Source organism: Lynx canadensis, chromosome A1 (genome assembly GCF_007474595.2).
Source record: "Lynx canadensis isolate LIC74 chromosome A1, mLynCan4.pri.v2, whole genome shotgun sequence".
NCBI classification, from domain to species: Eukaryota; Metazoa; Chordata; class Mammalia; order Carnivora; family Felidae; genus Lynx; species Lynx canadensis.
In genome coordinates this window covers 70661826-70677176 of record NC_044303.2, presented here as the reverse complement: position 1 = coordinate 70677176, position 15351 = coordinate 70661826, and the positions used below count along the sequence as shown (strand labels likewise).

The window sequence follows — 15351 nt, the reverse complement described above, 5'->3', positions numbered from 1 at the left end:
TTACCTGAAAGAAATACAAAAGAGTTCACACTGTACAATTCCAATTATATGAAATTTTAGAAAAGGCAAAACTAAAATGACATAAAGAATATGAGTGGTTACCTGGGCATGGCAGTTGGTAAGAGGACAGAGAGCAAAAGCAAAAGAAATGAAAAAATGATCAAGGTGAGGGGGCTGTTTTCTACCTTAATGGTAGTGTTGGTTACCTGACCATATATAATTATCTTGATTGTTACACCGCTGTATACAATTACCAAAATTCACCAAAATTTACACTTAAAACTGAATTTTATTGTATATAAATAACACTTTAATAAAAGTTTTGGAGAAAAAGAAGTTTTCATAAGAAAGTGAATGTGAAGATCTAGAAAGATCTAGACATTTCTAGATACATTAATCTTCTTTTCAATTTTATAAGAGGTGGGACGTTGGTAAACTAAAAACAATCTTCAGCAACAAAAACTTCTGATATACTGAAAATGTTCCCAGCTAACATGAACTAACAGAACTTTTTGGTAGTAAGCTATGCCACTGTTTATAATTAATAAATTCAAAATCACATGCATTGATTTTACCATAGTCCTTTCCCACAGGCTATCATTAGGATAGAAGAGAAATATCAACACAATCAGTCCCAAAAAGGAAGGAACATTGGACACTTCTATTTAAAAAAAGCAACCAAGAAACAGTTTAAAGAGATAATCAAAAGTGATTGAAGAGTTTCCATCTGTTGATAGGAAAACAATGAGAAGACTCTGTGGGAAACTGCTCTGTGCTGCAACTGACATGATAATCTCAGTAATCATCTAAAATTTACAAGTACGGGTGTTTTCTTGGTAACCTCCTCCTTATCTTCATTTCTTTCTCCTTTGACCAGTAGCACTACATTATACACATGCACGTTCACACACATACACACACATATTTAAAATATATATATTTAAAATATACACATGCATATATATTTTTTAATTTTTTTTAATGTTTATTTTTTGAAAGAGAGAGACAGAGCGTGAGTGGGGGAGGGGCATAGAGAGAGGGAGACACAGAATCCGAAGCAGGCTCCAGTCTCCGAGCTGTCAGCACAAAGCCCCTGATGCAGGGCGCGAACTCACGAACCGTGAGATCATGACCTGAGTCAAAGTTGGACGCTTAATCCACTGAGCCACCCAGGCACCCCAATATATATACATATATATGTGTTTAAATGTTTATTTAGGGGCGCCTGGGTGGCGCAGTCGGTTAAGCGTCCGACTTCAGCCAGGTCACGATCTCGCGGTCCATGAGTTCGAGCCCCGCGTCAGGCTCTGGGCTGATGGCTCAGAGCCTGGAGCCTGTTTCCGATTCTGTGTCTCCCTCTCTCTCTGCCCCTCCCCCGTTCATGCTCTGTCTCTCTCTGTCCCAAAAATAAATAAACGTTGAAAAAAAAAAATTTAAAAAAAAAAATGTTTATTTATTTATTAAAGTTTATTTATTTTTGGGGGGGAGAGAGAGAGAGAGAGAGAGAGAGAGCGAGAGCGCATGAGCGGGCCTGGGGCATACAGCGTGGGAGAGAGAGAATCCTAAGCAGGCTCCACACTGCCAGTGCTGAGCCCCCTATGGGGCTCAAACTCATGAACCGAGAGATGATGACCTGAGCTGAAATCAGGAGTTGAATGCTCAACTGAGTCACCCAGGTGCCTCCAGGTTAATATATTTTAAATTATCCTTTCAGCTTTTTCAAAGCCTTTTAAATTTCATTTTCCTGTACATGACAATGCCAGAAACACAAAGCAAGGAACTATTTGTTGAAAGGTGGGGTTTCAGCTGTAATTTTTTTTTTTTTTTTTTAGTATTTCTTTGAGAGGGCAGTGCAGAAAGTGAGGGAGAGAGAGAATCCCAAGTAGGCTCATGCTCAGTGTGGAGCCTGATGTGGGGCTTGATCTACAACTGTGAGATCATGACCTAAGCCGATATCAAGAGCTGGACACCTGGGGAGCCTGGGTGGCTTAGTTGGTTAAGTGTCCGATTCTGCTCAGGTCATGATCTCATGGTTCTGGAGTTCAAGCCCCGCACTGGGCTCTGTGCTGTCAGCTGGGAGCCTGGAGCCTGCTTCAGATTCTGTGTCTCCCTCTCTCTCTGCCCCTCCCTACTCACGCTCTATCAGTCTCTCTCTCTCAAAAATCAACATTAAAGAAAAAACAAAAAACAGAAAAGAGTCTGACACTCAACTGACTGAGCCACCCAGGTGCCCCTGAGCTACACCTTTAACCCATTATAAGGACGACCAGTTAAATATCTTCTTCAACGTTTTTTTTTTTTTTTTTTTTTTTTTTTTTTTTGGGACAGAGAGAGACAGAGCATGAACGGGGGAGGGGCAGAGAGAGAGGGAGACACAGAATCGGAAACAGGCTCCAGGCTCTGAGCCATCAGCCCAGAGCCTGACGCGGGGCTCGAACTCACGGACCGTGAGATCGTGACCTGGCTGAAGTCGGACGCTTAACCGACTGCGCCACCCAGGCGCCCCTAAATATCTTAATCCTAGAAGAACAAGTATAGCAATAGGCTGGATTCTTTTTTTTTTTTTTAATTTTTTTTTTTATTACATTTCTTTATTTTTGAGAGGCAGAGAGAGACAGAGCCTGAGCAGGGGAGGGGCAGAGAGAGAGGGAGACACAGAATCCGAAGCAGGCTCCAGGCTCTGAGCTGTCAGCCCAGAGCCTGATGTGGGGCTTGACAAAACGTGAGATCATGACCTGAGCCGAAGTTGGACACTCAACTGACTGAGCCACCCAGGCGCCCTTGCTGGGTTCTTCACATCAGGATAGTAGGGGCTGCCAATGGGATAAGCCCACAAAATTCACAACAAAGGTTACAGAAAGTTGTTGACATGTGTCTTTCAGCACTGCTGGGTACTTTTAAAATTTCTTTATATCCAGGATCTCCCTCCTGATTCATGTCTACAACTGACAATGAACAGGGCCCCATGTTAGTGGTGTAGTCTAGGGAGGATCTAACAGTAACTTTGTGCATGTCTTGTGGTTGAAACTGACATAGATGAGACCCTGAAAGGAGCAATGGGAGGCCCTGGACCCACTGGACTAGGACAAAACGTCTGGCCGTTGGTCCTGGCACTACCACACATCAGTTGTGCAGTCAGAACTTCAGCTGCCCCATCTCAGAAATCTTTGATTTCCCATTTGGGAAGCCCGGTTTCTCCACCACTGCAGAGCTTGTGTTAACAACTTAGTATGGTAGTACACACTGAAAGCACCCTGACAGTCACGAAGCATTACAAAGTAATGCTTCGTAGCACAGAAACTATTTCGTGAATTCTGTGAATAGTGAATTTTGAAACTCAATAATTATTTATAGATTATTTTGGGATTATAAAGAATACTGTCTAATTCGTAAACTGAAAGACAAGATGACTCAGAAAAAGCTTCAGAGTCAGGACCTAAATGAGTGAGATTTTGCTCGGAAAAGAAGGGACCTAAGGGTGAAAGGAGGGATATAGTTGGAAGAAACTGCATGTGGTTATATAAATCTACCTCTTAGGAGCACAGACACTGAAGCTAGACTACCTGCATTTGAACTCTGTCTTCACTACTTATTAGCTTGTATTCTTAACAAGTTACTTAATCCTCTGTGCCTTTGTTTGTTTCATCTATAAAATGGGGATAACAGTCCCTATTTCATCAGGTTTTTATAAATGCTAATTAAGATGATATTTATAGGGGCGCCTGGGTGGCTCAGTCGGTTAAGCGTGACTTCAGCTCAGGTCACGATCTCACGGTTCGTGAGTTCAATCCTCACATTGGGCTCTCTGCTGATAGCTCAGAGCCTGGAGCCTGCTTCAGATTCTGTGTCTCCCTCTCTCTCTGCTCCTCCCACCACTCACTCACTGTTTCTCTCAAAAACAAATAAACATTAAACAAAAAAAAGATAATATTTATAAAGTGCTTGGAAAAGAGCTGTATTAGTCTGCTTTCTCTAGGCTGTCTATGCTGTGGGAACAGACCATCCCAAATTTCAGCAGCTTACAGCAAACATTTATTTTTCACTCATTTTATATGTTGGCACAGCCATGCTCCATGTGTCCCCTTCATTCTGAGGTTTGGGCTGAAGGAGTAGCTTCTGTCTGGCATGTGCTTTTCTCATGGCAAAGGGAACAGAGGAATGGTGGAGCTGTGCAGTGGTTCTCAGAACTTCTGCTTGAGAAGAATGCATCACTTCTGCTCACAGTTTAGTGGCTAACCTGAGTCACAGAGTAGAGGCTGATGTTGACAGAGCACGGGAAGCCCCGCAGGGCGGCCCTCACTAGAGAAGGGCAGCACATACTTCGAGCAAGCAAAAGTATCTGAAGAAATAACATAATCTCCTACAAGCGCATGGTACGAAGTAAAGAATAAGTGACGACTTAATGGCACAGAATCCCAAGATAGGACAAGATGTTCGGGAAGAGTCAAACTTAGCCAGTTTCTCTGAAGTATATGGCACATAGGGGACAGACTGGTACGTGAGGCCAAATTTTGAAAGGAGGCTAGGTGTTTGCCTACAGGTGAAAGATAAAGTGCAGCAATAAAAATTTAACACCTGTATTTTATAAGCACTTCTGTGACAGCTTTATCAAGACACTGGTGATAATAAGTTCATTGATTCTACACTGAGCATGTAAAAATCAAGCCTACTGGACATTCCCTCCCTGTGGACGCCTAACAGGACCTTCGTACTGTCAGCCTTGAACTCAGTGACAATTGTCACGCCATGGTAGAGGACAAAAGGGTTCTTTCAGTAGGTCTTGGCTACATGCAGTCAGGATGGGTGAGAAGGGCAGAGAGAGGAAGGGGAGGAAAGGGGGCTAAAGGAGGAGGAACAAATGAATCCATACGAGAGAGACAACGTGTGCTTGTGATGTGCGATACGCCGATAAGCACTCCATTTGGTGTTGGGATTATAAGCACCATGTTAACTGCAAGAAGGTGAAGGCATCCTGTACGTCTGGACGTTCTTGGGAAGTCACTACCGTCTTACACTTCTACACATGGCCCTTCCACAAGCCCAGCCAACTTCCCAGCTCTATCCAGCCTTGACTTCTCTCTGCTGGGTCTGCCCTCAGTTCAATGAACTGAAAACCTCAGGCATCAGATGAGTTTTCGGACCCACTCTATTGTACCATTCTTTGGTCAATCCAGAGAAGAAACAGAAGGGAAGAAAGAAAAAAAGGAAGCATGAAGAGAAGAAAAAGACACGAAAAGGAGGAAAAGGAACAGAGGACCCAACACACCATTCTCATTCACCAGGGAGTAGTCAGGGCTCCAAACTTAACTCCAAAGAGTTTAGATCTCCACAGATTATGCTAGTTCCATAAACTTTCCCCTTAACGTTATACCATGACTTGGAAAGCCAATCAACATAAGGTTCTGGGGATGCTTCACTGGCTCAGTTGGTTAAGCATTCAACTCTTCATTTCGGCTCAGGTCATGATCTCACATTTGTGGGATCGAGTGCTGCGTCACTGCTTGGGATTCTCTCTCTCTCTCTCTCTCTCTCTCTCTCTCAAATAAGTAAATAAACATTGTTTTTTAAAAATCCATAAGGTTCTGTCTGATGCTTTTTCTTTTTCAGCTACCATAAGACAATGTCTTATATTTTTTCTTTAAAACTATTGTGGATGGATGAGTAAAAAAGCAATCACAGCCCACAAATGAGGCATCCTGACTTCTACAGGATTGCTCACTTTTCCCTTCCTCTTTTTCATGATTTACAAACCCTAATGAGACTTCTGTAATCTCCCACCATTGTGAGGCTTTTTTTTTGTTTGTTTGAAAAGCTTTAAAGATCCCCAATGCCTACAGAAGGAAATACAAACTCAAACCACATTCAAAGTTCTAAATAACCTGCCATCAATCTATGTTTCTAATCTTATTTTTGGGTAGGGCAGATTTTTTTTTTTCTCCCATTAGGTTGCTTGATCATAAGCTAATCAAAGTCTGACATATTGTAGAGAACAGGGAAAGAACGCAGGAAACAGGCAGGCCGCAAAGGATAGCTGAAGGGGATAAGCCTGGAGTCTGAAAAATATAGGCCTGTCTCTTAATTTGTCCCCAGAGAGTTCAAAAGAGGACCAAATGATGATAAATATATGAACTGTAAAAAGAAAATTGGCGAAAGCAGGCTCTTTCTGTTTTAATCATTCCAGAATCAGCTCAGGCCCGAGACTTCAACTTTTGAGAATTAGGGTACATCTCAGTGGTGATGACTCACTACTCTATGATTCATAAAATGGCAGAAAATGAAGAAGTACAGGGATACGGATGGCCCAAAGGCTCTCTGCAGAAGCACAGAAAGAACTTAAATAAAGTTCAGTAAGGAAACAACATGGTCTCTAAGGAGAAAAAGTATTAATGTGTAACAAGACCAGAGAACTTGTTACTATATAAAGAATGCCCCCAATTTCTGAAGGCCGCTCACCAGAGACCTTAAGAAGACAGTCAAATATGACAGTGAAAATGTGATGGAAGCAGGTGGGCACTAACACCTCGAAGTTCGTGCTTGCACGGAGATATTTCACTTGGCTATTGTAGCCAAGCTTTCCAATTACAATTTTATGATCTTTCATGGAAACAGTTGTTATTTTAAATATTAAATGTTGGTATTAAAAACCAGAATTGACAAAGGAGAAACAATACAACATAAAATACGTATTCATGACACATGTGAATAATCTCGAAGTAATCTTTAAGCAAACCTGAATGCCCCTGACCCTTTCTGGGCAGCAGGTGGAATCTGGGCTGGATCACAAAACAGAACTGAAGAGTGACAGCTGTCCTAGGCAACTGACTTAGTACTGCCCCTGGAAAGCTAAATACTCTTCCCCTCTCAACCTAGGAAAAAAATTTAGTCCTCCTTTTCTCTGTGACATCACTGAAGACAGAAAGCAGGCTCCTACTTAAGTAAGTGCTGTCCTGACTCAACTCTATCAACCACTCTCCTTTCAGTCAGTGAGGTATTTTAAAGTTTTATATTCAGAAACATTTATAATCATGCAAGAATAAATAACACAAGGAGAGATTAAAAACTAGCCTACCCAAAATAAACCCACCAGTAACTAAATAAAATAAATCTGAAGTTGGCAGCTTTCCAGAAAAGCATGAGTAAAGTTTGTGGTTTCTATGACAGCAGATACACATGACTTATGTTTTACACAAATGTCTTTTTCAAAAAAAAGCTCCTTCTCCTAAACAACACAGAATGGCCAGATTGAAATAAAATCACTTCCTTAACACACACAGTATGTCAGGAGAACTATTGGTTTCAATGCTGGAAGGTGAAAGTTCATTAACAGGTTTCCTAATATGCCCCCCAGAACACTCAATACCATCTGTGCAGTTCTTTTTGTAGTAAGAATTTTATTTTATTTTTTAGCATTTGATGTAGGATTAAGAAAAAAAAAAAAGGGAAGTCACTTGATATACATGGGAGAGAAGTCACGTTGAGCAATAGACATCTGGGACAAGCTGTGGCTTTGTGAATCTCAGACCCTGATTCTATAATCAAGTAATGTGTAAACCGAACATTCACAAATAATTTTAATATCCTTTATAATTATCCGTATCTAAAGTGTACTATATTATATTAAATGTTTCATAATAAAAACATGTCTTTTTGGAAAAAGTCAGAAATAAAATATTCATTAAATTCAATACAAACACCAACATTACTGTAAGGCATGAAGGAAAGGAACACTGGCTATGATTATCACTGATATTAATCACTGTAAATAAACATAATATCATCTAATTATGATGGAATAATAATGAAGAACAAAACTGAAATGAATATTTGTCAGATTTGTGTTCATTGTAGGTCAACATAGGCTGAATTAATTACTGTTAAAAGTGAAAATTCAATGGGCTCAGAGGTGTTCATGAATAGGTAGACTGTTTAAATGCTAAATTCTGGGAATTATATTCCAAATACTGTGCAATGCTATTTACTCTTCTTCTTCCTCTTTTCTTTTTTTTAAGTTTATTTATTTTTGAGAAAGACAGAGATAGAGAAAGCACAAGCTGGGGAGGGGCAGAAATAGAGGGGGACAGAGGATCCAAAGCAGGCTCTGTGCTGACAGCAGAGAGCCTGATGCAGGGGTCAAACCCACGAACCGTGAGATCATGACCTGAGCCGAAGTTGGATGCTTAACCGACTGAGCCACCCAGGTGCCCCTCTATTTACTCTTCTTAAGGGATTTTTATGTTAAAAATTTGTTAAACTTCTGACTCTTAAAAAGAAAAAATCCAACAATTCCATACATCACACAGTTCTTATCACGACAAGACACCCCAAACTAATATAACACTGTATGTTTACTATACTGGAATTAAAAACTTAACTGTAAGAAATGTAAACCAGTACCTACTACCTGTTAAACATGTACTGGAAAAGACTGATCACAACACGCATATTTTAGATTTTAAAAAGACTACAAAGAAATGAAAAAATGCAACCTCCAATTCTAGAGCACTGAATGCCACAAAATAAAACTTTCTGGGGTGATAGCAAGCACTTGATTTAAAACCAGAAGTCTGAAAACAATAAAGAAACAAAATGAAATGTTTCAAAACAAATGTCACATAATGAGTGATTAAAGAAGGGTTTGGATAATACGACCCAATCAATCAATAGTAAACCAGCACAGTGAAATAGCATATAGTCAGTCTGGTACTTCTCAAATTCTTGAATGCTTCAGGAAAATACTGAAAACAGGACTCAAGACCATTTACTGCTAAAAGAAACAAAATGTATCAGGAAAGAAATAGTAGACCATCATGCTGCTCTTATTATGAGAGCATCGCACTATCTATTGTTTGCAGGCTAGTGAAGTAGCTGTTAATCAAACTGACAGTTCAAGTGGGAGGAGATTAGGAGATTAAGAGAGAGCTTGGTGACCATGCCCCACAGATGCAGTCTGATCCCACACTGTCACCAGTCACTATGAAGTCTTAGGAACACAAGAGGCTTGGATGGTTTGAAGACCACATAATGGAGGTCAGCTCTGTGGGCCTGTGTTATCTGGGTGCCTGAGACAGGTATTTCTGGAGGCGGAAACAAAGTGACTTCAACCCTCAGGATGTGGGCTGGCAGCCTGGAGAATGAAGGACTAAATTGTAAATGAAAAGAATGAGCACACAGAAGAAACTGTACAGAGTGCATAAAGGAAGGAGAGGTGAGCAGGTCTAAAGTAACAACACAGGGGCCCAAATCCCACCCACCAGGAAATAAGACTAAATCATAACACCGAAAAAGTCTGCAGGGGTGTGCATGGTTATTTCCAAATCTTTTCCCCGTGATGCTATATATATCACGATAAATCCCTTCTTCATCAATCTTCCCCAAGAAAAAAATAAAACTATATTCCATACACACTAAGTATAAACTTATTTTTATATAAGCATGGGAGTACAAATTTAAGTTATGGATGAAAAATAAAACAACTTCACGTTCTAGATGTCTTTTTAAATATCTCATGAATACAGTTTAAGACAAATGCTTGATAAAATAGCACAGCAGGGGACGGGTGGGATGAAGCCATTCCAGTGCACAGGTGAGGACGCAGCCCAAACCCTTCAGCTCATCTCTGCCGCCTTCTCTGGCCACCACCCAGACGATTCTCCTGCCAGTTCTAGTCCACCTGACTTTCCATTTTGCCTTATTTTCCCCTTGCATGACAATGTCTCTTCACAAAACAAGAACATCTCTGGTTATTTTTAGTAAGTCCAACTTCAATTTTTTTTGTCATTTTTTTCTACTATGAGTTCGACTGCTAAGGTAATTTTAAAAAACAGTAACAAGAGGGGCACTGGGGTGACTCAGCCAGTTAAAGGTCCAACTCTTGATTTCAGCTCAGGTCACGATCTCACTGTTTATGAATTCGAGCCCTGCATCGGGCTCCACGCTGACAGTACAGAGCCTGCTTCTGATTCTCTCTCTTCCTCTCTCCCTGCCCCTCCCCTGCTCACACTCTCTCAAAATAAATAAATAGACTTAAAAAAATTTGAGGGGCGCCTGGGTGGCTCAGTCGGTTAGGCGTCCAACTTAGGCTCAAGTCATGATCTCAAGGTTTGTGAGTTCGAGCCCCGCACTGGGCTCTCTTCTGTCAGCACAGAGCCCGCTTCGGATCCTCTGTCTCCCTCTCTCTCTGCCCCTCCCCTGCTTGTTCTCTCTCTGTCTCAAATAAATTAACTAAAAAATTTTTTTGAAAAAAAAAAATTAACAAGAAACTCAGCTAAAACTTTCATCAAAATTACCTTGAAAACTGAGACAAACTGGCCCCCTTCATCTTAACTGTTGATGTAACTGGCCCCTCTGCATTACTAAGGAAGCAGCATTGAGACGGAGCTGACACAGTTAAAAGAATGTTGGAGACCAGTGAATATACCCATAATCCAAAGGTGACATTTTCCCTAAAGTTGCTCCAGAAAAGTGAGTTTAGGGGGAGGGAAATCACACTTACAAGTCCACTTATGGCTATAATCCAGATGTAGGAACCAGAGGTGAAAAGCTATAAAAGAAAAAAAAAAGGCAACTAAAAATTAAATTCAACCGCCAGTCACAGCATACTTCTGTTTACGTAACTACAGTGATAACCATTTAAATAGTAATTGTATATCTCTTAATATAAACAAGTAGAAAATTAATAAGTACCAATTCTGTCATCCAAAAGAAAATGATATACTTTTTCTTTTTTTTTAAACCAAGCTCTCAGCCTTCCCATAGCCTAAAACAGACTGGTTGCACCTAACCCACTCCTGTGCAAAGAAAAATAAGTTAAATTCAAGCATATTCTTATTTATAAATGGACATTAATTGATTTAAACAAAGCAAAATACCACATACCAAGCAATTATTACAATCAACAACATACAAAATGCGTAGTCACCATCCCATGCCTGGTGCTGAGTAATGGCAGGTGACATTAGTTTCCACAGTTCTCTCATTTTAATTTCTCATCACTGTCACTCTAATTTTGGACGGGCCAACTTGTGTGAGCACACAGGCATGTCCAGGGCTGCTCGGCTTACCTGCTGTGCCTCTCATTCCAGACCACTCAGGGAAGAGCAAACTAGACAATGACACTGAAGTTAATCCATGCAAAAGTAATCAGAATTAAGGCTCGTAAAATCTCTCCCTTTGTTTTCCAAATCATTTACATAGGAGAGTTGTGCTGAGGTTAAACAAAAAAAAGTCGTAAGACATTCAAAGTGTTGCTGTGAGAAGGGAAAGATCTAGAACCTACTGTTTGTTCATATTTATACTATTATATTGGGTGTATGAGGACTTCTGCTCCTAGACAAAGAAGCATGATCAGAGGTTAAGTACAGACACTGTGCTAAATGGAAATCTCAAAGTTCTGCACATTTATCAAGGATCTATAAAGAGAGAGAGAGAGAGAGAGAAACATAAACAGAAGAGAGATACAAAGGTAAGAGAAGACAAAGTACAGGCAAAAAGGAGGCTGACAAATTTTGTTCTTAGTGCTACCTTACAGAGAAAGGAGCACTGGTTGCAAATTTAAATTTAATCCCTTGATCTAAAATTTAATCCTTTTACCTAGTGTAAACGACTTTGAAAATAAAAAGGATGAAAACTATGTGGAAAAATATTTTTCTGTAGTTTTATTCTAAAAATATAAAGAATAATAAAATAGCTAACACTTTTTTGCCGTTATTTTATTTTGTTTTTGTTTGTTCGCTTTTAGCTAACACTTTCATAGCACTTACTATGTGCCAAGCACCGATCTTAACGCTTTTCATATATTAAAGTTATTGAATCCTCCTAATCACCCTACAAGGTAAGTTCTATTATTAACTCTATTTTAATCATAAAAACAGAGAGGTTAAGTAACCTAAGATCAGAGAGCTGGCAGTGTACCCAAGAGGTCTGGCTCTGCCGCCCAGTGATCGTGACCTCCAAGCTGTCATGTCTCATACACGAGTAAGAAGAGAGTATCATTAATTCCGTCAATAAAAAATTATTTCCTTTGGACTCTTAAGCCCCTCATCTTATTGCATGTTTGGTCCCAATTGTGTCTGCTCATGTTTTAACAGTAGGTATGTTTTTTCTCACTGCTGGGCTCCTTGAGGACAAGGGTGCTACATCTCATACTTCATTTTATCTTCCACAGCCCCCAGCATAGGGCATTATGTGACTGGCTCTCAAGCCATCTGATACCTTCAGAAACATTTTTGCTCTTCTGATAATAATTAAAATCATTCAATCATTCATTCGTTCATTCATTCATCCAATGTCCCTGGCTTCAAAAAGTGTTATGCAGGAGACAGAAAGACACAGAAACATATGTGAAGGTCAAGGGAGGAGGGAGGTAGGGAGAGAATAGAAACTTAGAGAAAAAGGGGTCCCCATTCACATCAAGGTGGGGAGTGGTGGGAGTTGATACTGAATAGGCAAAAAGAACCCTGGATGCCATTTATGGTAAGGACTTTAGATGTTATCAAAAGCCAATGAGGCATCTCCACCTCTATTTCCAGATACTAACTTCTACCTCACCAAAAAAAAAAAAAAAAAAAAAAAAAAAGGAAAAAAAGAAAAAGATAACATTCACAATCTCAGAAAAACCAAGAGAGACAGAAATTATTAATTAATATTGGAACCAAATGACTTAGTTCTTACTATCTGTTTGGATTATCTTGACCGACCAACAGTATTATCTCTAATCCTTCAAGGAACCTTGTAAGAAGACATTATCACCCCCACTTTATGGACGGGCAAATGGAAGCTCAGAAAAGTGTCAAAGCAAATAACTACCAAAACAAGTAATCAAACCAAAGTCCACTTGGCTCCAAAGACCTTCCATAATGCTCCACTTAATGCCTACACCATAATCAATAAAACAACATTTTTCACCCTCAAGGATGCTCTATAACTTTAGTTATATAAGGCACTATAGAGTCAACAAAAGGCTCCGAGGGTTTTCAAAACTGACCCAAGTCTCATCTCTTTGCTAAACTAGAACTTGGGTCTCCTGCCCCAGGTCCAGGGTACTCTTCTATCACCACATTCTGCCTTCTGCTGTAACTCTTTTTAAAAAGTAAACATGCGTGGTACGTGGGTGGCTCACTCAGTTAAGCATCTGACTCTTGATTTTGGCTCAGGTCATGATCTCACGGTCCTGAGACTGAACTCCATGTTGGGCTCTGCACTGGGCATGCAGCCTGCTTAAGATTCTCTCTCTCTCTATGGGGCACCAGGGTGGCTCAATCGGTTGAGTGTCTGACTTGAGCTCAGGTCATGATCTCACAGTTCGTGGGTTTGAGCTCCACGTTGAGCCCTGTGCTAACAGCTCCGAGTCTGGAGCCTGCTTCGGATTCTGTGTCTTCCTCTCACCCTCTACCCCTCCCCCTGCTCATACTCTGTGTCTGTCAAAAATAAATACACATTTTTTTTTAAAAGATTCTCTCTCTTTCTCTCTCTCTACCCCTCTCCCTCACTCTCTCTCTCTCTCTCTCTCAAAAAAAAAAAAAAAAAAAAACAACCCACAAACTAAAATCTTTGAAAAAGTAAACTGCCACCACAAATCCTAGCAGTAAGAATAAACTGCAGAAAAGTGCTATTAGGTGATACATTAGGAAGGATAAGGGAGAGTAATTGTATGCAGGTTGAGAGATGAAGAATATACATTTCATGAGAAACAGTTGTAAAAGTGGTGAGGAAACACTCACCCCAGATGAACCATTGATAACACCTGACAGCACGCTAGACAGGTTGGAGGAAATATCAAAGGTTAAAAGGGGAGGGAGGAGGGCATTTGACAGAGACACTAGTATCCGGTTTGATATATGTGGGATAAGGAATGTTATGAGTATTAACAGTGGATCAAAAGGCCATGGTGGTGCAGGAAAAAGCAGAATAAAAGTTCACATCAAAAGCTCTGAGAATGAAAGAAAAGTGAGGAGTATTACAGGGAGAAAATGAAAATCGTGTCTCTTCTGTCACTTGGCCTGGAACCCAGCAGAGGTAGGTCAATGGCACTGGATATTGGTGAACATAACCTTTTTCAATTTAGATCAAACAATAGGAACTCTCGAAGGTCTTCGAATCAAACCACTTAGCAAAGTGGCCATACAGCACAGAAGTTATAAAGTTGGTAAGGCATGTCTGGTTTCTTCTTCAGCGCTCTATTTGTAACACTGTACTCATTAATTTTGACAGTGAATTTCCACTTTCCACCTTTTGACGGGTCTCATTTGTTTCCACTTCATACTGTGATTTGTAAAAGGTACTTACACGGAATTGTACAATGAAATTAAAATATTTTCCACTGATACAAATTACAGTGAAAGCTCTTATCAGATTTCTAAAGACTATGAAAGTATTCTAGTACATTATATACCTTGATGTTCTTGTTCTGTAACACTTCCTTTGAACATTTGATATAGATCATGAAGCCAAACTTATGGGGAAAAAAACATTGTTTTCAAGGAGATCAAATGAGAAAAAGACATCCCCCCCATACCAAAAAAAAAGATCTGGTTAAAGAAACATGAACATAAAAATGCATACTGTACCTGTAGTCCCAATATGTAAATCAATGTCTTGTTTGTGATGGACAATGGGCCCAGAATTTGTGCCACTTGGACTCTCGGTATGGAGCAGTAAAATGGTACAAACAGAGCAAACACAGGTGCCAGGCTATGCAAACAAACAAAAAAAAATCACTATAGTATAATACTCAACTTAAAATACCAATAGCAAATATATATTTGAAGCAACACTGCTTATTTCTATCTGAAAGCATGGTCTTAGATATACAAACTAGATTCTACATGTGCATCACATCTGAAATAATTTGTACTTATATAATATATAACACTTTATGAAAACTCTATCTAAACACTTATTGACTCTCCTAAAACTATTGCAAAGGTGGTTCAGCATCTACTAATTGTCAGGCATTGTGAGAAAATTTAAAGCTGCCACCGTGTTTTCTTCCCATGAATGACTTAAATCTAATGAAAGAGATTTTCACAAAAGCAACAAACGTAATCTATCATGGTCACATCCCAAAGTCTCCTCTCACACTGTCCAACTATATCACTGCAGCACTTGACACTCTTCCCACTCCTGCCTTTCCTTCCTCAAACCCCTTCTTCCCCCTACCTTAAAACCTGTTCTTGCTGGTCCCCCAGATTTCTCCTGCCACTCTTCTTCTACCCTCTCCAGGGCTGGCCATAGCCTCTTCTTACTCCAGTGTCTCCTTGTTATCGTCTCAAGCCATTCCATGGCATGGATTACGAAAATGGAGTCCCCAAACTGTCAGCCTGTCCTTCCCCTTGGTTATGAAACTCAATTTGA

The 15351-nt window shown here is 40.1% G+C and overlaps 1 protein-coding gene across 5 annotated transcripts in view; it reads right to left on the bottom strand.

The window, feature by feature from the left end:
• Nucleotides 1-15351, bottom strand: part of UBAC2 (UBA domain containing 2) — a 174021-nt gene that overhangs the window by 48343 nt on the left and 110327 nt on the right. For all 5 annotated transcript variants that reach the window (XM_032592407.1, XM_032592411.1, XM_032592414.1 and 2 more), the window contains exons 5-6: nt 14565-14688; nt 10493-10540 (exon numbers count right to left, since the gene is read on the bottom strand). In XM_032592407.1, coding sequence (XP_032448298.1) covers nt 10493-10540; nt 14565-14688 — 172 coding nt within the window. The remainder of the gene's footprint in view (nt 1-10492; nt 10541-14564; nt 14689-15351) is intronic.